Source organism: Cervus elaphus, chromosome 22 (assembly GCF_910594005.1).
Source record: "Cervus elaphus chromosome 22, mCerEla1.1, whole genome shotgun sequence".
NCBI classification, from domain to species: domain Eukaryota; kingdom Metazoa; phylum Chordata; class Mammalia; order Artiodactyla; family Cervidae; genus Cervus; species Cervus elaphus.
In genome coordinates, this window is record NC_057836.1 from 53,843,202 (window position 1) to 53,867,617 (window position 24,416).

Genomic DNA, 24,416 nt, shown 5'->3' on the forward strand with positions numbered 1-24,416 from the left:
AAAAAATATGGAGTAACTAACACCTAAGGTTCTAGTATGATTCTTATGAGGATAAATGAGAATTTCTGTGTAAATAATCTATAGCTCGGATTTTTGCCCCGTACATTTTAGACTGGACTTCTCTATTGTTAAACAAGTTTTCAGAATAATACTCAAGCCATTCATTTTAACTTCCTCCTGACTCATTCACTGGTCACTACTACAAGAGCAGAAAAAGGAAGTTAAGCTGAATTTTGCCATCTTTAATTCATAATAATAAATAATAGAAGAATAGGAAGGAAATCTGGTTTAAGAAAGTTTAAAAAACTTACCCTCTTCATTCTGAAGTTTTCTCATTTGTTCTTCAAGAGTTTTGTGGTCAAAGTGAAATGCTTCTAACACTATCACTAGCAAACTGTTAAAAAAATTTTCACAGAAACATTCATTTGATTAATAATATCATTTGACTCTTAAAAGGAAAGTTAGACTTATAAAAATTACTTTTACCTATTTTAGGTATTTTTTTACTTTAACAAATCTTAGTATCACCTCATTGATACAAATTAAAAATAAATTGGGATTACAGAAAGGTTATTTCAGAAAAGAATCCAAATTTTACATTTCAAAAACAAAACAAAATTAAGAAGTTTGGCCATACCTGACACCCAACTTTTGATTGATCTGTCCCGCCTGTAAGACATGAATGAAATGTTTCAAGTAGTATACATATGCTGACCAAGAGAGATGTTTGCAAACAGCTCCAATAACTTCTGTGGCAGCAATGGTTATATTTTCATGCTGTAAAACAAATCAAGAGCATCAGTAAGAATAAGTATCTGCAAATAAAATACACATACATAGCTAACTTGGTACAGTAAAAATCTTAGATAGTAGGTGATCAGAAATTATAGAAAGGAAAGAGTGCCCAAACTATGTTAAATAGTTTTCCTCTAGCTCTGGAAAAGCCTCTGTCAATTTCAAATGATATCTTCCTTTCATTAAAGGATTTAACACATTTTAGACTCTATTTCATTCAGACCTCCTTTACAGGTTCAAGCCTACAACTGTGAAGTAAATTCAAGGTGTAAAAGTTGATATATGTCAAAGCTAACTCTAGATTGCACTGGTGAACACTCATCAGCATGATGCTTTGGAGACAACTCTTTCAGACCTCATGAAGAACAGAAGCTGGATTCACTCTCATACCTTAACTAGGAAAGCAGAGAAAAATATATCAAACAGTTTTCAGACTTTGGACATCAGTGTAGGACAGTGACCCCTGAGAGAAAGGAAACAAATGAAATGAGCCTTATAACTCCCCTCAGCTGATTGTGTGGGGATAACTGTCAGGCCATAGCACAGGAGAAGAAACCCCAAGAGAGACCTGCATCTCCCTGAGCTAAGGGGTCAGAGTTGAGGCTGTGGAGCCTGAGTTCATAGGGCAGAGTACCAGAGAGAAGAGAGTTACACAGAGAGAAAAGCCGCCCAAGAGCCCCTTAAGCTTCAGCTGCGAATTGACCCGTACACGCTGAGTGAGGAAGAGATGAGGAGAGAACTACCAGAAAGGGAGACATGCAGCAGTCGTCAAAGACCACACAAGGACGAGAGCAGCTCACGCTCCTCGCGGCCAGGGTGACAAAGCTCCCGATACGTGGAGTACTGGGCATTCGGGCACTCAGGTTAGTACCTCAGTGGTAGGTTCACACGAGCGTCACACCAAGGGCTACTCGTGCCTACAAGCTTAAAAGTGAGCCTCAAAAGGACCAGGCTACTCACAAGCAGCCTAACTGCGTCTGAAAACAATCCCAGAAACACCCAGCACCTAGCAAAGGCAAATTTATGATGTCTGGCGTCTGATAAATAATTACCAGGCATACAAAGAAGCTGAAAAATAAATCTAATGAGAAGACAAATCAAACAGAAGCACAGAAATGACACAGAAAACCACGATATAACTGTACTGCAAATGATCAAGAAGGGAGACGCAAGCATGAGCATGTTAAGGAGACACATATGAGGCATAAAAAAGGCCCAAACTGAACTACAGAGACGGAAAAGAAAACTCTGAGGGAAGATATACTGGATGGGATTAACAGTAGATTACACAAGGCAGAAGGAAACACTAGTGAATCTGAAGACACAGTAATAGAAAAATGAAACCAAATAAAACCCAGAAGGAAAAAAAAAGCCTCAGTGAGTTATGGGATATGGGACAATTTGGAATAGCCTAATATATGATGTAATCTCCAAAGACAAGAAGGGGAACCAAAAATATCTTTGAAAAAGTAATGGCCAAAAGATTCAAAGTTTGACAAAGACTACAAATGTATATATCCAAGAAGCTCAAGGAACTCCAAGCACAAAACAGGAAGGCAGGAAGGCACCTGATAATCAAATGGCTTAAAACTAGTGATAAAGAGAAAAAGGGTGGGGGGTGGGAGGGGGAGAGACATGGGCCACTCAGAACAAAGGATGACTTCTTTTGCAAACAGTATAAACAAGAAGTCAGTTCGAAGTATTCTTAAAGTATTGCGGAAAAAAATCCAAAACCTGTCAAACTAGAATTCCATACCTAGAAACATTATCTTTCAAAAACAAAGATGAGAAAAGACAAACAAGAGCTGAAAGAATTCATTACCAGTAGACCTGCACTACAAAAAATTTAAAGAAAGTCTTCCTGTCAGTAAAATGATACAGGGTGAGCATCTGGACCTACACAATGGAATGAAGAATACTTGGAATTATAAACATGGAAACAAATACAAAAGATCTTTTCTTTAGTTTTAAAGATCTCTTTGGAAGATAGCTGATGGTTTGAAGCAAAAACAACAGTGTATTATGTGGTTTAAAGCTAACATACAGGTAAAACTTATGAAACAAAAACAGCACAAAGATAACTAACAGGCCAACAGAGATAAAATGAAATCACTAAAAAACTCATCAAAACGCAGAGACTGTCTGATTAAGTAAAAAAGCAATATTCAGCTATATATGTTACCTACAAGAAACCAACTTTAAAAAGAAAAGTAAAAATCACAAATAGGTTAAAAATAATAGAAAGGTATACCAAACCAATACCAACCAAAGCTAAACAGTTTATTTTTTCCACCTACACCTCTTTCCTGTTTTACTGCCATCTAACTCTGAGGTGCTTACTGGCTCCTTAAACCGGAATTTAGGGACACATTCTTTTACCTACTTAGGAAATTTTTAAAAATCCTTTAAACATCCTGAAAATACATAGAAAACCTATCCTTGAACAAAATCATATAATCAAGTCACAAATCCTGCTATTAGGTCCATTAGACTAAATATTTATCAAGTCTTTACCATGTGCAGGCACTGTTCTTAGGCACTGTGTCAGTTGCTCAGCTGTATCTGACTCTTTGTGACCCCGTGGACTGTAGCCTGCCCGGCTCCTCTGTCCATGGAATTCTCCAGGCAAGAATACTGGAGTGGGTTGCCATCTCCTTCTCAGGGGATCTTCCTGACCTGGTTCTCCTGCATTGCAGGCAGATGCTTTACTGTCTGAGCTACCAGGGAAACCCATTCTTAGGCATATGTAGTATAAAACTGAAGACATTCTGAGTTCAAATACAGGTGCTGACTGTATGTCTCTGAGAAAGTTATGTAACCTCACTGATTCTCAGTTTATTCTCTTATAAAACAGCGGTAACAGTCCCCACACCATAGGGTTGAGTTGCTGTGAGGATTAAATCAGAATTGTGCCTGTATCTGGTATAGTGCTGAAGAAAGGCAGCTATTGTTTTATTTCATTTCTTATGAGCCATTTGGGAAAATAATGACAATTAAGGCCTACAATACAAAAATAAAAGTATGACATCTTGGTGATGTGATCATTTCTGTGAAAGGAAATATTCTGTGGTTAGCCTTTGTGAGCTAATAATAGTGAACATAAAATAATAGACACCGTTTTTAGAGCATGTGCCTGGCACAATTTTAAGGGTTTTTATAAGATCTGTTTTATTTTATTTTATTTATTTATTTTTTTAAATTTATTTATTTATTTATTTGACTGCATGAGGTCTTAGTTACAGCACATGGGATCTTGTTCCCTGACCAGGGTTTGAACCCAGGCCCCCTGCATTGGAAGCACAGAGTCTTAGCCACTGAACCACCAGGGAAGTCCCAAGATCTGTTTTATTAAAGAACTATTTTAAGTCTCTAATTATGGTGAACAACATCAGTATGGATGCCACGAATCCCACGTATACTTTGCAGAAGTTGTCATGGTACAGGGAAAAATGTACTGGCTTCTACAGCTAAAGCCCTACCTTGAGCATTTTCTCATCAAAAACTGGCGCCATAGCATAAGGCATGATGTAATTCTGCAGAGACTTAGAAGACAGCACGACTTTGCCTTCCACTAGTTGTTTTGCCAGTTTCTTCAAGGCTCTTGCTCTTCTGTGGATCTATGAGTTAGATAAAATATAAATTAGTTACTGAATGAGCTCACCACCCACTGGCTCCATTTCAGTGTCATATTCCTCTTCGATGAAAAGATTAAAAGAGTGAAATACAGTCCAAGTGTTACATGAGCAAACACCTGTGCCTTGATTTGTTTCCAGAGACATAATGCATAGCGTTTCTTTACCAATGGATCCGAGAGCATTTAAACTTCTTAGCAAATGGCAAAGAAAGGTGACACTCTTATTACGGCTTGTGACACCACCAAGTAAAGAAGCATGTCCTTTGCAAAGCTGATGACCACAAAGACCAAGAAATGAGAAGCTCAAAACTTTTTGGAAAATTAAAATATATCTTTTAAAATGAGAACCACTGAAATGTTTGTTTCAAAGACAAGGGGGAAGAAAAAAGAACTGTCTTCTACCTGAATGTGCTTCATATTCTCAAAGAAGTCCATTTCTGGATCATGGCAATTAGTAAGCTGAACCAAGTCTTTAAATTCTGGTTGATTTGGAAAGGTTTGAATTAAACAGGAAAGCAGTGTGGTATAATCCTGTTGAATACTCTGCAAATATCAAGTTAAGAAAAAAAAAATTTTTTTTTAAAGAATTTGATTAATACAAAGAAAACACCAAAAAGTCATTAAATTTTTTTTAAAAGTAAAACATTCCCAATGTAAAAACAAACTACATAAAATCAGAAATGATTGTTCTCTTCTCCGTTTCCACTCCCCTGTTAAAAGTCTGGTAAGTATTCATACAATTAGGTATTTTAATTAAGTGTACTGAGGCTGACTGCTTTTCCACAAATTACAGCAGAACTGCAGGAAAACAAAACAAAAACCCACAGATAACAAGTACTTAATTGCAAACCCCAATACCTCTGTCTGGCTCTTCAATCCTTTCCTCAGTTTCTCTAGGAGAGAACGATGAATGATTTCTCTATATTCTTTCTCTGTGGCATTCAAAGCAGCAAGCTTTTTGATGATATTCATCAAGCACATGCTTGCATTATCACTTAAAGACATGTCTCCTAACTGGACACAGGAAAAAGCCCAAATTATACTGTGCAATAACTGTTAACATGGACTATTATTTCCCAAATAAGATTTAGCCACTCTTCTGTATAAAACTCTCTACTAAGAAATGTCCCACAGGTACTTCACACTTAAGGAAGAACAAATATAGGGGTGTGAGGAACACAGTAAGTGACTTGGAAAAATCATGCTTACCGAGAAGGGTTGATTATTTGAGAAAATACTATGAGATGTACTTTTGTAAAATTACTGCTTTTGTCTTTTGAAATTTGGTATTTTATACATCATGGGTTGTTTTTCTTTCTCTCCCCCCTCCCCCCACTTTTAATTGAAGTATGAGATACACTTTTTAATTATCTTTATTTTTCAAAGCAAAGAGAATAAAAGGTTCCCTAAAGCCAGTTTCAATATTCAAAACCAGCTGCTCACTCAGAAGGACAGAGCTGGCTGGTATAATTCTGGTGAGCTGCTCCAGAGTTCCTCATTTATAAAGAAGGTGGGTTGTAAGTGTAGAAAAGTATTCTCAACTACGCCAACCAGGCAGTGATTCAGAATCCCTCATGTTGAACTTTGATAAGATATATGAAGAATGAGCCCCAAATGGGGAGATTCCTTTTTCCTCTATTACTTAATCCTTAATATTTGACAAATAACTATAAAATATCACAAAAGATTACTGATACCACTACATAGTTAACTATTAAGCAAGGGCTTCATTTTCCCTAATTTTGAAATTTAATTCATTTTAGCAACACGGCACTTAATATATAGCTCCAAACCTTTTTATTTCTACTGTATCAATAAAAGAGGGCAACTGTCAAATGATATAGCTATTTAACTTAAAAAAATTGATATTTAACTGACACACTATGAAATTTACCCTTTTAAGTTGTATAATTCAATGGTTTTCAGTATATTCCAAAGGTTTTATAACCATGACCACCATCTAATTTTAGAAAATTTTTACCATCCCCAAAGGAAATTTTGTACCCATTATAATATAATCACTCATTCTTCATTTCTTTTTCCCCTCACAGCTCCTGATAACCACTAATTTATCTTCTGTCTCTGTGAATTTTCCCATTCTAATACACAGCTTTTGACTTTTCAAAGTGCTTCCACATATATTATTTTTTTCAAAATATCTGCCTTTCATATCATGAGAATAACAGTATGGTCTCTGCTAAATATTATGCAACTAAAAGAAATTTTCTACTAAAAATCCCACTGCCCTCAAAAACCAAATTAAGAAATTAGGTTATACGGTTGTACTGTCAAAATAATAAAAAACAATCCACAAAGTTTTACTATAAAAAACCTACCTCCATGTTATAGAAACAATTATGCATAACTGGAATTAGGTAGTTAATGTCCACAGTTTGCATCTCTTTAATGTAAGAGGTAATGCTCTGGAACGCCGAGAAGCGAACATCAAAGTTGATATCATCAAGATGTCTTTGATCAAAGGCGCTAAGCTACAAAAAATGCCAGTGAAACCGTATAAATGAAGGTATATAAATCTTAAATAAGGAAAATAATAATAGTTTTGAAGCAAAAGAGACTTAAGATTTTCTTTCTTACCTTGACAACATCAGTAATATATGTTAATCCACTCTTAAAATCAGAAAGGGTCTAAAAGGAATGAAATCAGTATATTATTAGTGAATACAACCTTAACTTCTCTGCTCACCATCTCCTCTGATTCCCTGCCTGCACTCAAAAATATATGGAAACATCATACTGGCAGCAAGAAAGCTGCTAATATGCATTCCATGTCATAGTTATCTTTTGAAAAAGGAGGGATTTAGGATAGAAATGAATATTACAGACCTGGAAAACTGTACAAAGCAATTGTCTTGACATCTTGTTCTTAATAACTGAGAAGAGTTTTGCTAGAGGCTTGAGGAAGCTTGTAGGCTCCAGACAGTGTTTCAACAGGTTTTGTATTGTCACCAGAATGTCGATTTCTGTATCCTTAAGAAGTAATAACATGGAGAGAAATCATATTTCAGTAATTCAGAAAACTGGTCATGTTGTTTTTAATATATTACTGCACAGAACACAAATAAATATGTGTAACAAGTAAAAGTAGTAGTAATTAAAAAGTTATTTTTATGGTCTTTTAAAAGTTCTTAACATTTTAACTTGACCAAAAACCCATAATAGTGTCCATCAACAGTTTCTTCCTTTAGTTCTAATAGAAAATATGCACGGTTTTAAAACATAATTTCTTCTATTTTCTAGTCAAAAAAGAAACAAAGAAAATGAACTTGCTGACAAAAACCACACACTTTTGGTTGTGCAGAAATGCGTGGTCTTCTAAAACTAAATTACTACATGGTAAGAGTCATTTAGTATAACTACTAAGGCTTTATAAATGAGGGTGAGAAATGGGGAGACTCTTTTAAAAAATAAAGACTAAACTAGGGTTTGAAAATCATACCAGAGACTCTCAGCAATGTGTGAATATGGAAACAGTTTGACTTTTCACTCATCGTTTGCCATTCATATTTAAGATCACTATCATTCACATTTAAGATCAATGCACACCTCAGGTTCCAGATTTGTTATTGATCAAAGTCAGAGGGGGGGAAAGAAACCCTGAAATGGATTAGAAGCTAAACAAAGGCAAACAAAGAGGTGAGACTTTTACTGTGATAGCAGGTGATGAAGTCTTCACTTTCTGGCCTGCCCTCACTCCTTTCTGTCCCAATTTTTCTCCCCTGTTTTCAGTTTTATATTTCTTTATGAAGTCTTCTCACAAATACTCTGAGACAAATATCTCACAGACTCTAACCAATTTTTTCACAAATAAACCTAGTAAACTGTCACTTCGAGAGCAAGTCACTGCTGTGAGTTCACACCTGAGCAACACCGCCGCGGCACAGGGAGGGCAGGAGCAGTGTGATGAGCAGACAGCTCTGCTCTTTCTCCTTCACAAACTTGCTGATCCTGGAGAAGGAAAAACAAACGGGACAGGTAAGGAAGACGTGTAACATAAGAATATTTCCCAAGAAGTTAAACTTTTCGTAGAAGAACATCAGTGAGGAAAGACCCAGGCAGCCTGTAACTGTGTGAACAGTTTCTGAACAGCACCCACTCTCCCTCCACCTTCAGGCTGGTGGCTGCCATTCCACTGTCTTTGTGACATCTGACTGTGCATTGGTAATTGCTTATTTTGCAAGGAAACAACATTTTTAAGTGTCGAGATTTGTTTTAGGCTTTATATACATTTCAATTTAACTTCCACAAAAGCTGTATAATGTAGGAATTATTAACCCCACTTTGCCCAGAGAACACTGAGGCTCAGAGAAACTGATGTCACCAAAAAGGCAGTGGCAGAGAAGGTCTTTTAAACCCCAGGCTTTCTGGCACTAATCATCATCATCATCTCACTACCACATGGCCTATGATAAAATGTTGTAAGTATATTTGATGTGGTTTTCCGTTCTGCATAAGTTAGAAATACACTAGTATAAACAAAACATTTAAAAGAAGTTCTTGGAAGATTTAACACATCATTTTCTGTTGTTGCTGAAAGTAACAGAAAAAATAAACTTTCAACAACTAAGTCCTGTAACAATTTAGAGTTTAAAATATAACCATTCTGGGGGAATTGCCTGGCGGTCTAATGGTTATGACTCTATGCCTCCACTGCAGGGGGCAAAGGTTTGATCCCTGGTCAGGGAACCACATGGCATGGTCTATCCCCCCACAAAAAAGGCAGAATCATCCTTGCACTCAGATTTACCAACCAGACACTTCATAGAAATCACAGTTACCTACTACCAGGTCTAGTAGTATATACAGAATTTTTAAGAAAATCTTTAAAAACCCTTGCAAGATCTTGACTCTTAAAAAAAAAAACACAGCAACCTGTTCTTTTAAGTTAGTTATTTTCATCAATCCCACTAAAAAACTACAACTTTATGATCTCACATAATTCAAAATTCTAACTGAACAAAATATGCAAAGGCTAATAAAGCAAATCTATTAGTCTACCTTAGAATTTTGAAAATTCTGTTATCGTTTATAATAAAGGCAGATGCCATAAAAGGTCTATTCAAGCAAAGAAAAAGAATTCTATATAAACTTAAAACTGGAGGACATTTAAAATACTGAAAACCTTTTTAGGTTTAACCTAAAACCTTTAACCTAAACCTTTAACCTTTACCTTGCTAAAGCAAATGAAAAACCACATATAATTTTAAAAAATTAAAATCCCAAGTTGTAACATTACCTTTTAAGGACCAATAGACCACTTACTTTGAAAGAATGCCAAGTTCCTTGCTGACTTGTGCTCTATTCTTCTTCTTTTTCAACTTTTCTGCACTTATTGTGGTTTTGCTGAGATACTGGAGAATAGCAGGTACATGAGGTAGAATTAATCGTCCTCCTATTGTGATAGACTCTGAAATAAAGATAAATGTACTGATTTTAATTAACTACACTCTTTTTTTTTTTTTTAATTACACTCTTAAAAGATAACTGTACAATATCTTCTCAATGCCAGAAAAGGCAGGAACTCAATTAGCATGAAAATTTCATACATTTCAACCTCTAAGATTAAATAAATTTCTTCTTAGTTAAAACATCTATGTTGTTGTTCAGTCACTAAGTCATGTCTGACCCTTTGCGACCCCATGGACTGCGGCATGCCAGGCTTAATCATTATCTAAAGTAAAAATCCGATATGAGACCTTTGAGGTTTTATTTAAACCACTTTCAGTAGCATTAAAAGAATTGTTAGGATAATATGGTAAGAACAATTCAGAGACATGATAGTGGGAATCATTCGATAATGTCCTAGAGGACAGTTGAGCTTTCTGGAGTGTAAATAATCTGAATTTCTAACTACTGCAAAGAAAATTCAGTTTATATAAACTGAATTATTAGGCATTTAATTAATGTAGGTATTGATTCCTAGAGAAGAGAAACTCTCTTAATAGCCTAGATTATCTGAAGTGTCAGATTCTATTGATTTTTTCATTCTGAGGGTGCAAATGATGCCTCAAAAGTAGAAGAACCCTTTGCTCTGTACAGCTTACATACCATCTGCACTTTCTGCGTATACACATCCTGTCACTGGCAAGCTCAAAACTGCTTCTGAGGGTTCAAAATCTGGAAGGCTAAGAAGGTCGTCGGCTATTTCCATCACAAGACTAGCTGTGGCTTCAGAGAGGTTCTTTGCTGAGAGAATCGCAAAAACATTGGTCAGGATATCACATTCTGGGTGCCCAGGTTTCTGTTTAGCCAGGAAACAGAAATATCTGCAAGAGGAAACATGGAAACAGTCACCTTTCTCAACACGTTTGTTTCTAAAAACATGTTCTTTGTGGATTTTCAGAGTTTAATGAAGATATATGTGTATGTGTGCAGATGAATGCTAGCGAATAAGGTTACTCAGAAGGGAAATTACTTTAAAATTTGATGGATAATAATTCTAGGCACCATACAAACATTGTATTATCTTGTCACTTTATGTGTATCTCTCGTATCATCTGGGCGCTTGATGTGTATCTCTCGTATCATCTGGGCGCTTTATGTACATCTCTCATATTATCTTGGCACTTTATGTACATTTCTCATATTATCTTGGCACTTTATCTATATTTCTCATATTATCTTGGTATTTTATGTATATTTCTCTTTTTATGTATATGTTAATCTTCGTAACAACTGTATGTTATGGTGGTATGCTTATCTCTACATTACAGATGCAGAAACAGAATTGTCCAAAGCCACTGAGCTAATAAGTGGTAAAACTGAGCTCTGAACTGCTAGTTCTAAGAGAAATGTACTAAAGACAGGCTATTTTTCAATTATAAGCCTTCTAGGATGTGAATGTTTATACACTCACATAAAAACCAATGTACTACAACATGAAAGTTAGGAGTACAGACCACAGGTCAAACCAACATTTGCTGATCTAGGATATGCAACCTTCAGACTAGGATCATTTGTGATAGGAAAGGTGATGAACCCATCCCCAATAATGAAAGCCTCAGACAAACAATGCCCCAAAGAGCAGGGAACACAAAAACTTTCTAGCTACACGTAAACCAGCAGTTGTTTTACAGCCAGAGATGCGTTCCTAAAAATCAGTAGGAAGGTCAGACTGAAAAAATCCAAATAGTTTGGCTTTACCAATTCATCATCACTGGAAAAAGAGCTCAAGCACTTGAACATGTTTAGTTCTGACAAACTCAAGGAAAAGTTCTAAGAGGTTATATTCATACAAGTTTGTCCAACAGATACTGGGGACAGTGTGGGCAGGCACCAAACAAGACAGTTTACATATTATCATCTCTACTGTCAATGAGAGAGAAACTGTAGAAAAGGATGAAATGGCATCCAGTGATGTGGCTCTATCCTTGATGAGGACCTAATTAACATAAAAACGGAATCACTATTGTAAAGTCTTCTTCAGTGAAAGTCCTTCATACCTTATTTGTGTAACAATGATACAACTATAAAACATTTCTCAAGTATGCCTATGAAGTGCTGCTTATAAACATCCAATGAAAAAACAAGATATGAAATCGCTTTATCCAACTGGGAATTAAAAGAGCCCTTCTGACAGTGAAGACAAAATAGGCTTTCCTGAGGAAGACAATGTCAAGGTGTACAGTTTGTTTTTGAAGACTACTTAATGACATGGGGAAATGTTCATGACAAAATATACAAGAAAAAACAAAATCAAAAAATTGCTATACGGTATGATCCCAATTTTGTAAAAACTGATGCCAAGATTTTAACATCACTGAATCAATGATAAAACATATTTTCCTTTATTCTATCTTTTGTTCTTCAAAATAGATAGAACAAACTTAAGTCTGCTTCCATCACTCTTCAGTAAATATACATTTAGTTTGTAACATAGCATCTCTGAACCATCAGTCGATGAAGGTTCTGTTAATGGCTCATAATGTCCATAAAGGGATACTGACTTGCGACCATGAGTGCTGTGTGCAAATTTAGATGGCGTTTTATAAAGAATAGAAGAAAATGACCTGGAAAATCCAGGGAGCCTATGAAATTTTTTAAGTGGGAACTAAGAAAAAGATTAGAATGCCAATTACAAATTAGTTTTTACTGATTTCCTATTTCATTTCATATTTATACATAGATACACATGTAAAAGCATTTTTCCTGGATCACACTACACCTATTATTCAGCAAATTGCACTTTTCTTTAAACTATGGATTTTGAGATTCAATTATTTTATTCTTTTTAACTGCACTATACATAGTTCACTATGTGGAAAGAGCATAAATGACACCATTAGTTCCCTTTATTAGTTCTGACTAGATTAGTCTAAGACACCACCATTTTTAAAGGTACAAAAAAAAATTTTTACCTTGCATTTCTGCACCAGATACTAATTAGTTTCAGTAGAGGAGTAGGAGAATACTGACTTTCAGATCCAAGCCTGCTGATCTAGATACAAAATAAAAACAAGACAAGATAAGAACATATGCAGACTTGAAGGAAAAAATCAAACTGAAAAGCAGAACAAGAACAGAAGCCACACGAGGATACAAGAGCCAAGAGACAAGAGATTAATATTTAAAGGACAAACTGAACTGTGAGCAACTGTGCCTAAGACCAAGTCTCTGCTACAGTCTTAGCTGTAACTACACCAGTTATCGTCACCAAGTGGGGACAACCAGAGAAATCAAACAAGGAAACATGCAACAAAAATCCCGGTGTATTTTTTCCTCATGCTTGTCAAAACCCAGAGGCATACCCTGTGAGGTGCTACAAAAGTTATATGGCATTTGCTTAAGAGACACAGTCATATTCAAATTAGCCTTAAGTATAAATGCTACTATACCACAGAAACTAGCTCTTGAGCTTTTGGTGGTAGTGGAAGCAAAGAAAAGTGTTCTAAAACTTCCAGAAACAAAGAACGGCTTGACATGACAGAAAAGGCCAGGATAAGCATTTGTGCCGGGGGTAGACTGTGTGGGTAAAGCAGTAACAAAGGAGAAAGCAGACAGCATCTGGGCAGAAGGCGGGCATCGAGGTTTACCTGGGGCCAAACTACACCATGAAACACTGCGTCAATTTCTTCTGTTCTGAACGGATAGGACTCCCAATCCAAAAAGATATCAGTTACCATTTTGATTCCAAGACGTCTTAAATTTTTCAGTGGGTTAATAAACCTCAGCTGAATCTGTAAAATAAAGATCTTCTATTAAAAAAAAATATTGTTTTTATCTTTGACTCCTCAGGGACGCACTCCTGCTCAGTCAGCGAAGAATCAAGCTAGAAATCCTGCTATTAAGTCCGTTGACTCTGGTTCTGATTCACATATTGCTTTTCTCACTGAACAAGAAGGGAATACAGACTTAAAAAAAAAAGAAAATCAAATGGTGAGATGTGTTCTATTATCAATGTCCAGCAAAATCACACGAAGTGTCCTCAAGGCAAAACAAAATCTCAGTGGGAACATCTGTTTTGCATTCTACATTGTTTTACTTTTTTATTCAAGCAATTGTCTCAAGTAAAATTCTGCTTTCTTCCCACAAATAGAACACTCTAAACAAAACTTCTTCTGCCATTATAATGCTTCAGGTTAGGAAAAATAAAATCTAAATGTTCAATTCAAATGAAAGCCACTTTTCTGGTTTTTTTTTTTGTATTTGTATTATTATTATTATTTTTTTAAAGACTATGAGTTTTTGGTTATTCTTGTTAAAATTAGTCCACGGGACTGAAGAACTTATAGTTTCTTCAAACAGTGAAATACTTTGTGCAGTAAAGGAGAATGAAGTGACTGAATTAAGGCCTGCAAAGATCTCAAAATATACAGCTCAAAGGAAAATACAATTTGGAGAAAAATAAGATTAGTCTGTTTAGAGGCATAGAAGCTAGAGTCGGCAGATGTCTAAATTAACAGCAAATTTCTTTTATTAACAGGTATTGCTACTTCCACTGGCATCTCCTTCCTACGAGCTATAAAATATAAATAATGCAGCCAAATTTTTAGGCTCAGAGTAGAAAAATATACTGAGCCTATACTAATGAGTCCAATGGTATGCTAGCCATAGTCCTGACCTCAACTTATAATCTTCCTGAACATTTACTAAACTACATGAGAGATGAAAAATGCCAAAGATATTTGACTTAGGACAAGAATTACTATAAATTAAAGAAAGGTTAACTTCAGGCAGAATTTCCACTGGATCTTAAAAGATGAAGAGATTTAGGTCAGGCAGGGGAAAAAAAAAGCCTCAGAGAGATTTCTCCCAAGCACAGAATGTTGTAAAACCAAATAAATGGGAGAAGATTCAAACCCTAATTGTTTTTCCACTTGATTAACACATTGTGAGCTCTGGATATATAAGTGGCAACTTATTTTCTACACTTGACTTTAATTAGTGACATTTAAAGCACGCTAAAATGTATGAAGACTGCACAAGTAACCTAACATAATGAACATCATCAAGTTGTGTGGCCACGGTAACATAGAGAAAACTCTTAAGCTACTTGTCATAAGAATCTGATAATCTGATGAATGGAAGTATCTGCATATGAAACTGAACATTTTAAATTCAAGAGAGTATGAAGATGCCATTAATTTGCTATGTAAACCTGAGGAATCATGATGGCTGACACACCCGTCAAGTTTCTGCCACTCACTTTTAGCTAACTATCTCATCACACAAGTTACAAAGAGTGGGCATGGCAGACAAGGCGGCGACACTGTGACAAGTCACTCTGTTTTGCCTCAGTCCACTGACAGTATTTCCATTATTCTCAGGATCACATGTGGCCAAAGATAAAAACTATGACTGATATTTGAAGAAGCATGCTATCACGATCCCCTGGAGCAGTAAGAAACTAACCTTGCAAACATGACACCAAATCAGAGGCCCCATTTCCCCCGCCCATCAGCCCCCCAAGGCCCCCATCAAGTAGAATCTGCATGTTCTATTCTCTTTTGTAACTACAGGGCCAACTGCCCAGGCTGCTCAGTGATTGTTGAGAAATTAAACTGGAGAAAAATCCTAACAATGAGCAATTGCAGACTTTAATTCCTAGAGGAATACTCCATATGACGGAGTTTATGGACATTTACAAGTTACTTCCTTGCTTAAATATACCAAAACAAAACAAACACAAAAAATGAAAACCAAATCAAAACAACCTTCAAGACACCATTTCAGAGTTAGTCAATGCCCTGAAGGATCTGAAAGATACAAAAAAGTCAATGTTTGACTTCACTCAAATACACAAGTGCAGAACTTTAACTCACTTGAGCATATTACTGTGCAATAATTCATTACAGAAACTCAAGGAATTCCTTGGACTTGTCCAAGAATTAACAAGAAAGAAGAAAAGAAGGCTCTTATCTGTCAGGAAGGCTAGCACGTCACTGTCTAATGAACTGTGAAACTGTATAAATGATCCTTTGAATTACTGATTGTTGACTCAGGAGTAAGGCTGCATTACTGAGTAACATCTTCCAAGTTAACCAAAAAGTCAGAGGACTTTCATGATTTAAAATGTCCACGTACAGGCAGTCACTGTAACTCACTATAAGACAAAAACTAGAATTGTTTCTTCCTGGGATGTGAATACTGTTCCACTCCAGGACTTTGTGCTACTAGTCATTTTCTCTGCCTGAAATGTTCTTCCAGTGGCTGGGTAGGTGTAAGCTCAAATATCAGCTCTTGAGAGGTGACCCTGAACACCCTACTAAAAGCAGCACCCATCTACCTCTAGTTTGGTCACTTCCTACCACATTCCCTCATTTTATTTTAAATTCTTTACATCTTCATGTCTTTCCCCAACACACTCATGCTTTCCTCTACTTTTGTGAATGTATGGCCCATATTTCTAACAGTTGTCTTAACGTCCTTGTCTAATTCTATCACCTGTGTCATTTCTGGGCCTGATTCTATCCACTGGTTTTTTTTTTTTTTTTTTCATTACAGGCAAAATCCTCCTCTTGCCTGCCTAATACCTGACTGTCAGACACTGTGAAATCTAATTTCATTTAAATCACCCAAGAGGTTTTGAGCTTTATTCTGGGATGCAGCTGATTTACTCAGGAAAAGTTTGATCTTTTTAGGCTCTGTTAGGTGGAGCCTTTATGCCTGGGCTAATCTGGCTCCACTACAGAGACAATCCCCTTCCAAGGACACTCCTTGATGCCACATCTCATGAGGTTTCTGCTCTGGCTGTCGGGAACATGAGCTACTCCCAGCCCTGTGTTAGTTGCAGGGCTGCTCTGCCTGCTCCCTTAGGTGGTTTTACTGCTTCTAGACATGATAAAATAACAGGGACAAGATTTAGCCTCCCCTCTCAAGACACTGAAGAATATATGAAACAATGATTTTTTGGACACTGGACAGCAGGCAACAGAGGACAGTCATCCCCAAGAGAGGAGAAACAGCGGAGATGAATCCTACACATTCCTTGGCTTCCTGCCTGCAGACTTTCAGACCTTGGTATGGGAAGGAAGTGCCCAGGAAGAGTCCGACAATCCTCCTAAAATGAGGGGACAATTGTGCAGCTTGGGGAGGCCAAGGTGGCTGGAAGTCACAAACAGAGGCCTAGAGAGAAAACAGGGACACAGAGGATGACTTACAGACATCTGCAGAGGGACCGCCTGAGTTTATCTTCCTCTTAGAACTTACCAACTGATGGTCTTCTGATCATCTGGCTGTTTATCTATAGTCTCCCCAAGGTACCGAGTCCTTACCATTTCATTTCCCATCTACAACGTTGTCTGGCAGATAGCAGGTGTGAAGTAAGTATTTACTAAATAATTAAATGGACAGGAAGTTTTGTTTGATCCTCACCCCAGTGCTTAGTACAGTGTCTGACACACAGTAGGGGCTCAATGAATAAGGCAGCGTAAAATTCTGGCTGTATCTCAGAGGCAGTTCACCAGGCACATCGATAAAACATGATTTTTAGCCAAGTTAAAATTGTGCCTATTTGTCATTAACAACAGCAGAAATCTGAGGTAAAAATCAATAGCAGAAATCTGAGTGTGGATTTTCACTTCAAGTCCTATCTCCTTCAAGAAGTCTTCAGTCCATAAAAACATTTTAAGTTCCCCTAAATTCCACAGAGTAAACTTATGTTCACATACCTGTTTCAACAGAGCATAAATATATCATCTTCAAAATCATTCAGAAAACATTTCCTAAGCACCATCTCATGAAGCCTCCAGGCAGTTAGCTATTTGGCTTGTCATGCCCAATCTTGCTACTTACCTTCACTTAATACATTGCATTTAGAGTAGGTAAGCATTTACTTTTACAAGAGCTCTGGGCAACTCTGCCTCAATAAGGACAATGCCAACCGTGTTCTCTTCATTCTCCAAACACTGAATGAATGAGAGTTAGAAGACATCTCTCACACTTTCAGGCTTCCGAAATTAAAAATCTAAGAAACATCAGTTTAACTATCCCAGACTTTGGTTTCTGAGACATAGATAGAACTAAATGCCTCCCTACTGTTTCACCTCCTTTTTAAATAGACACTTGATATAACCTGCATTTTCTAGCTATTCATAAGTACTTATAACAGTGAAGATTCCCATTAACAGGAAAGGTCATTTTAGAGAGACACCTTACATAAGATTTAGCCTAGAATGATGTCAGCTATTCAGGCTCCAGCCAACCTTCCAAGTAAAACACCGACCTGTATGAGCCCCAGAAGAAAGTGATAGAAGTCGCTCAGTCGTGTCCGACTCTTTGCGACCCCATGGGCTGGAGCCCGCCAGGCTCCTCTGTCCATGGAATGCTCCAGGCAAGAACACTGGAGTGGGTAGCCGTTCCCTTCTCCAGCGGCTCTTCCAGACCCAGGAATCAAACTGGGATCTCCTGGATTGCAGACAGATTTTTTACCAGCTGAGCTACCAAGGAAATCCTACGTGCCCACAAAGAAAGCCAAAGTTTACAGTGAATCTCGCTCACCTTTTCTCGTTGGTCAAGGATGTGTGATACAGTTGCAGTTATGCAGAGCAGCAGCTGCAGAATCTTTGGTAAATATGCGTTGATCAGGTGACTAATGTTCTTCAAGACTATCTCAAGGCTATTTAATATGCCGTGCTGACGACCCAAAGGAAGAACTTTAGACAAATCTAAATCTTCTACTGCTTGAATGACGGCGGAATGGCACTCTCCTGGTGAAACACAGAGAGCAGAGACAGCACGTGCAGTGAGATGCGAGCTCGCTCCTATTTACAATTACAGCTGCCTTTCAATTTCTCCCAATAACACAGCATTTCCTACTGTTTTAATTTACAGATGATAACATATTTTACTTATTTTTTTCTGCTTTTGATTCTTACCAAACATTAAATGAGCTAGATAGAGTAGGTTTTACTATTATCACTTTGTAGATGAGGAAACTGAGGAATAGGAGAGAGTAAGAAATCTATATCTCTAAGCCCAATTCTTCCCCTATTTATACAATTCCTCAAAACCTGAGGAATTCCATTTTATCAATATTCTGTCTATCAACTTCCCACATTTTTCCCTCTGAGCTTTCATGGACTATGCTAATTTCAGCAGTTTCAAAGAAAATACCTTGCTATGTGATAAGCTCTTTTAAGGCTGAGAATCAAATGTTTTATTTCTCTTGCAGCCGCTTGCAAATAAATAAAACAGTAGTCCTTTATAAACAGGTGCCAAACTGATTTCATAATTTACTTAAATGACCTGAATAGTTATTGCTTGAGCTTTACTTCAGATCAACTGGTATGAGATCATGAGCTTGCTGATTCATACACCTAAGTGGTTTATCCATAAGGGTATCATTTATAGCTACCCTCTTACAACAGAGGCCATTGCACTGAACAAAAACTGCATTTGTTAACAGCCAACATTCTTCACAGGGCAATATTATACTGAATGAAAACTTTTTAAATAGCTATACCTATTATTAAAAAAAACAAAAAGCAACACATTACCCTACAAATAAATCTATGTTTGCCTAAAGCAAAGCAATTATAAAACTGGAACAGAGGTATTGTAGTCAGGAAGATCTGGGTTTGAATCCCAGCTTCATCTGGATTCAAATCCCAGAGCAAAGTACTTACCTCTCTAAGCCTGTTTCCTACTTGTAAAATGGCAACAAATAAATACTGAACCCTAAAGTGGCTGCTTTAAGGGTCAACCGAGTTGTAGGTAAAGCAGCCTGTCATTAATTCTGGCACGAAGTAGATGCTCAATAAATGTCAGCCATTATTACTTTTAATTGCTAACCTTGCTTACTGGAGAACATATGACAGAACATCACATTGTATACAGTTACTAATCCACTTTGTTTAGACTGTGAGGTTAAGAGCAGAGGTTATAAATGCTCAGTTTTCTATTTTCAGCAGTGTCCATGGCACAGGAGGTATTTGACAAATCGTTATTTAGTAGGTGAATGACTCAGTGAAAGAATACATGCCAGGACAATTAGGATTCATTTCTAAGGAATTCATCGTATATGGAGAAGTACCACTTTCCAAGGGCTTCCCTGGTGGCTCAGATGGCAAAGAATACGCTTGCAATGTGGGAGACTTGGGTTCGATCCCTGGGTTGGGAAGATCCTCTGGAGAAGGGAAAGGCAACCCACTCCAGTATCTGTGCCTGGAGAATTCCCAGGGAGAGAGGCGCCTGGCGGGCTACAGTCAATGGGGTCGCAGAGTCGGACGCGACTGAGCGACTAAGCGCTTGGCACATGCTCTAACCTGGCACCGCTTCTCAAACGGCCGAAATGTACAACAGAAGCAGAAAACACGTTTTCTAACCAGGGGCTTATTAGCACAAGGCTGAGGATAATCCCAAGATCATGTGTGAGGTCCACCTAATTCAATCAAATGTAAACGTCAGCATGTCAGCAAAAAGACCACCACTGAGACTGGGAGGAGCAACCACGCCCCTGAGAAGGATGCCCAGAGCGCGGGGAACAGCCTGAGACAGCAGAGGTCTGAGCAGAGAACGCGCACTCAGAGCGCGGCAGGCGGCTGGTACCTACCGTTCCTGAAGTGCTTCACAGGCTCAAAGAGCAGGTCTAAGAATATCTCCATCTCTTCTGGCTGGCTCCCAGCCAGGAACCTCAGGACGATGGACATGCGGGTACCAGAAGCAGATTTCCCCTGAGTTTTACTTCCAGTCTTATTCTTCATTCGACCATACAAAATTCTAAAATGTCCAAAGAAGGTTATTTGTTTGCACATTAATCCTAAAACAGAGTTGTTTTGTTTTCCTAGGAGGCTGGAATAGCAGCTCAACAGATTTAAATGAATGTATTCTAAAACAGGGAAGAATGAAATAAAAATTAAATTTTTAACATGGAGATTTAAAAGTAACAACAAATAAGGCAAAGGGAAGCAGGAAGAAGAAAATGATAAAGACATTGATTGGAAGCTGGTTCTTTGGAGGAGAGAAAAAAATAAATACAACAGGCAAGCCAGAGATAAGTCTCAACAAGGAAAAATGAAAACAGGAATATATAGATTAGAAGGAAGTGAAATAAGAGAGTACAACTGTAAGTAAAACAAGGAAACTGGAAAGATTTCAATGAAATGGGTAATCTTCTGGAAAAAAACTGACATCTATAAATAGTCAAAAGGAACCTAACAAAACCTGAAGAGATCAGTAACCATGAGTAAACTTGGAGTCAACACAGTTTTACAGATGAATTGTTAAAACTTTCAAGGAAAAACAATCCCCATGATATAGTTCCACAGCAGGGAGAAAGAAGGAAATAGCCCTTTTTTAGGGATGGATCTAGAGATTATCACACTAAAGTGAAGTTAAGTCAAAGACAAATATTATATGATATCAATTATATGTGGAATCTAAAAAATAATACAAATGAATCTATATACAAAAACTGACTCACAGGCATGGAAAACAAACTATGATTACCAAAGGGGAAAGAGATGGGGAAAGGGATAAATTAGAAGTATGGGATTAACAGATACAAACTATTATGCATAAAATAGATAAGCAGTAAGGATCTACTGTATAGCACAGGGAACAACTATATTCAGTATCTCACAACAACCTAAACTGTAAAATAATCTGAAAAATACACACAGATAACAATCACTCTGCTGCATACTTGGAAGTAACACAATACTGTAAATGCGTCAATAATAAAAATACACAACCAGGGGGTGGGGGAAGTCCACAACATTGCTGAAAACAGTACCCAGTGCTGCATTAAAACGGTGTTAGAGCTGAACAAGGATTATTCCAGGAATGCAAGAAAGAATCATCAGTAAAATCTACTGATACAGATCAATGGCTCATAGAAAAAAGCTAATATGATCATTTAAATACATGTCAATAGTCATTCTAATAAAATTCAACATCCATTTAGTAAAAAAACTAAATAACATAGTAATAAAAGCTACCTTCTTAGCATGATAGAACTACTGACTTAACTTTCAAAATTTAAACACAATGGTTTTCAAACTTTTTGATATTAGGATCCCTTTTTACTCTTAAAAATTACTGAAGAGCTTTTGTACATATGTCTTCTATCTATTAGTATTTATCATAGTACAAGTTAAAACAAGTTAGCATAACTAACATTTTTAATAAAAATTGTATTTTCCAAACCTGCCCCTCCCCAAATTAGAGAGATCAGAGGCATTGTTGTACACTTTTTTCCGCTCCAAATTTCTTTATTGCCTGGCTTATTAGAAGATAAATGAATCCTCATATCTGCTTCTACATTCAATCTGTTGCAATATACTGTGGTTGAAGAAATTCCAGTCTTACACAGATATGCAACTGGAGAAGGGAAATATATTTTGTAAACTTTCAGATAATTCTTCTCAGATAATTGTGAATATTCCACTTTGATTCTACACCAAAGCTCAAGAAAAGGCAGTTTCTCAAAGGCTAGCTGCAACGTGGAATCTAAAACCATTATCAGTGAACTCTGTAAACTCTGTTACATTAAAATCCATCTGTCTACTTTGCACTATGAACAGATCTTTACCCATGAATGATTCTGTAATATGCATCAGTTACTTGGAAAACCTGAAAAAAAATTCCATGGAAACTAGTGAGCTGAAGGAGTGTTTTATGCATACCTCTCAATTCATACAGAATAATAAAAAGACAAGCACTCAAGGCTCAAGAGTCAATAAGGGCAGTGAGTGAAACCAGCTTTTATTTTTTTTTTAAACTCTAGGCCTGTGGGAATGAAGAACGACTAGCACAGTTTGGAGCTACTGTCTTGATTCATTAAGCGCCTGGAGTTTTATGTATCACTGCTTTTGTCTGGTCAGCACAATCAGGAGCACAACGAAAAAAGTAATGTCTTTATGAATAAAGTTTTAACCGCGTGGATGTCCTAAAAGCATCTCTGGGACAGCCCCCACCAAGAAGGAGCAGACCACACTTTAAGACAAGAACAACTGTTCTAGAAACATTACTGTTAAATACAGTAGCAAGACAAGGACAACCACGACTACCACCACTTCAATTAATTCATCGAGGCTCTGTAGGGAACATGCAGATCAAACAACAAAACAGTGAAGGGGGTATTTATACCAGAAAAGGGAAGACAAACTTCATCTGATCACTACTGACTAAGAGGCATGGAGTTTGTCTTCTGGTAGAGAAGATGGATAATAAGAGGCCATGTTGGATGATTAAGTATTGTGATGAAAGATTGTGGTGTGGGCTCTGAGAGGGGTGGTAAATCAAAGAGATGTTAGAGAAGCAGGTCTAGGCTAGGTCATACCAGGCCCTTAAAGGAGTAGTAAGGACTCCATTTGTTGTTCTCAGTAAAATGGGACCTCAAAAGGTTTTTAAACAGGGACTAACAAGCTGACTGATGACTGTTATTTACAATTATTTTTTGACCCAGAAAAATACAATGAAAACTATAAAAACTATAATAAAGTTTTATACATGGATGGTTAGTTTTTATATCTCATAGTTACCTATCAAACAAATGCATTATTTTTTACTATTTCTCAATGGCTTAAACCTTAGAGAAATACTGGATTTAATTTTAATGTCACTATTAAAATAACACAATGTCAAGATCTTTCCTCATATTAGGGACAAAATATTTAAAATAAGTCTCTATAACAATTTGACTTTCCCAAAAGAACCAATTATAAAAATAAATAAAATTCAAGATGAAATATTCCATTACAATTGCTGAAAGAATTTCACAACTGTTTTTGTGATCAATCTTTAAAATATCAGTTTTGAAAGAGTATAAATTACCTCATCAGAATAGGAAACAGTTCTATTCGGTGGGCTGCTTTCACCACTGTATTATCTTCAGAAATGCTAAAATGCACTATCTCTTCCTTAAAGTTTCTGTCTTCAAGCAGTCTTTGTAGGTTTTCCCTTTAAAAATGGAATTTAGCACAAATCATCACTTAATCAAAAATACTTTTTGAAAATATAATTGAGTGATAAATATATACATAAAAGAAATAGGCATTAAGAATATTTTATATTGTAGCTGACATCCATAAAAGAAAGTCTTTACATAAATACTTTCCAAAATGGCAAGTTTCAAATTTTAAAAGGTAAGAGGGATCATAGTGAAAGTCAAAGTGGCTCAGTCGTGTCTGACTCGTTGTGACCCCATAGACTGTGTGGTCCCTGGAATTCTCCAGGCCAGAATACTGGAATGGGAAGCCTTTCCCTTCTCCAGGGGATCTTCCCAACCCAGGGATCAAACCCAGGTCTCCCGCACTGCAGTGGGTTCTTTACCAGCCAAGCCACAAAGGAAGCCCAAGAGGGATCATAAGGGTTTAGTTAGTAATGCAGCTGTTTAAAAAAGCATAATATGGGGGGATCGGGATGGGGACTACGTGTAACTCTATGGCTGATTCATATCAATGTATGACAAAACCCACTGAAAAAAAAAATAAAAAAAAAATAAAAAAGCATAATATGAAAGCTTTCTTCAGTTCTTGGAGCGTAATTACGATGATTCCTTAAGTAATCACCAAGATTTTAATGCCAT

The 24,416-nt window shown here is 36.9% G+C and overlaps 1 protein-coding gene across 1 annotated transcript in view; it reads right to left on the reverse strand.

Moving 5' to 3' along the window:
• The window catches only part of UTP20 (UTP20 small subunit processome component), a 91,089-nt gene that overhangs the window by 32,591 nt on the left and 34,082 nt on the right, over positions 1 to 24,416 (reverse strand). The window contains exons 25-40 of the mRNA XM_043880658.1: positions 23,663 to 23,788; positions 20,439 to 20,605; positions 18,386 to 18,594; positions 13,480 to 13,623; positions 12,805 to 12,884; positions 10,496 to 10,713; positions 9,710 to 9,854; positions 8,308 to 8,395; positions 7,274 to 7,417; positions 7,025 to 7,075; positions 6,766 to 6,918; positions 5,288 to 5,443; positions 4,832 to 4,972; positions 4,275 to 4,412; positions 638 to 777; positions 312 to 394 (exon numbers count right to left, since the gene is read on the reverse strand). Of these exons, the coding sequence (XP_043736593.1) occupies positions 312 to 394; positions 638 to 777; positions 4,275 to 4,412; positions 4,832 to 4,972; positions 5,288 to 5,443; positions 6,766 to 6,918; positions 7,025 to 7,075; positions 7,274 to 7,417; positions 8,308 to 8,395; positions 9,710 to 9,854; positions 10,496 to 10,713; positions 12,805 to 12,884; positions 13,480 to 13,623; positions 18,386 to 18,594; positions 20,439 to 20,605; positions 23,663 to 23,788 (2,183 nt within the window). The remainder of the gene's footprint in view (positions 1 to 311; positions 395 to 637; positions 778 to 4,274; positions 4,413 to 4,831; positions 4,973 to 5,287; positions 5,444 to 6,765; positions 6,919 to 7,024; positions 7,076 to 7,273; positions 7,418 to 8,307; positions 8,396 to 9,709; positions 9,855 to 10,495; positions 10,714 to 12,804; positions 12,885 to 13,479; positions 13,624 to 18,385; positions 18,595 to 20,438; positions 20,606 to 23,662; positions 23,789 to 24,416) is intronic.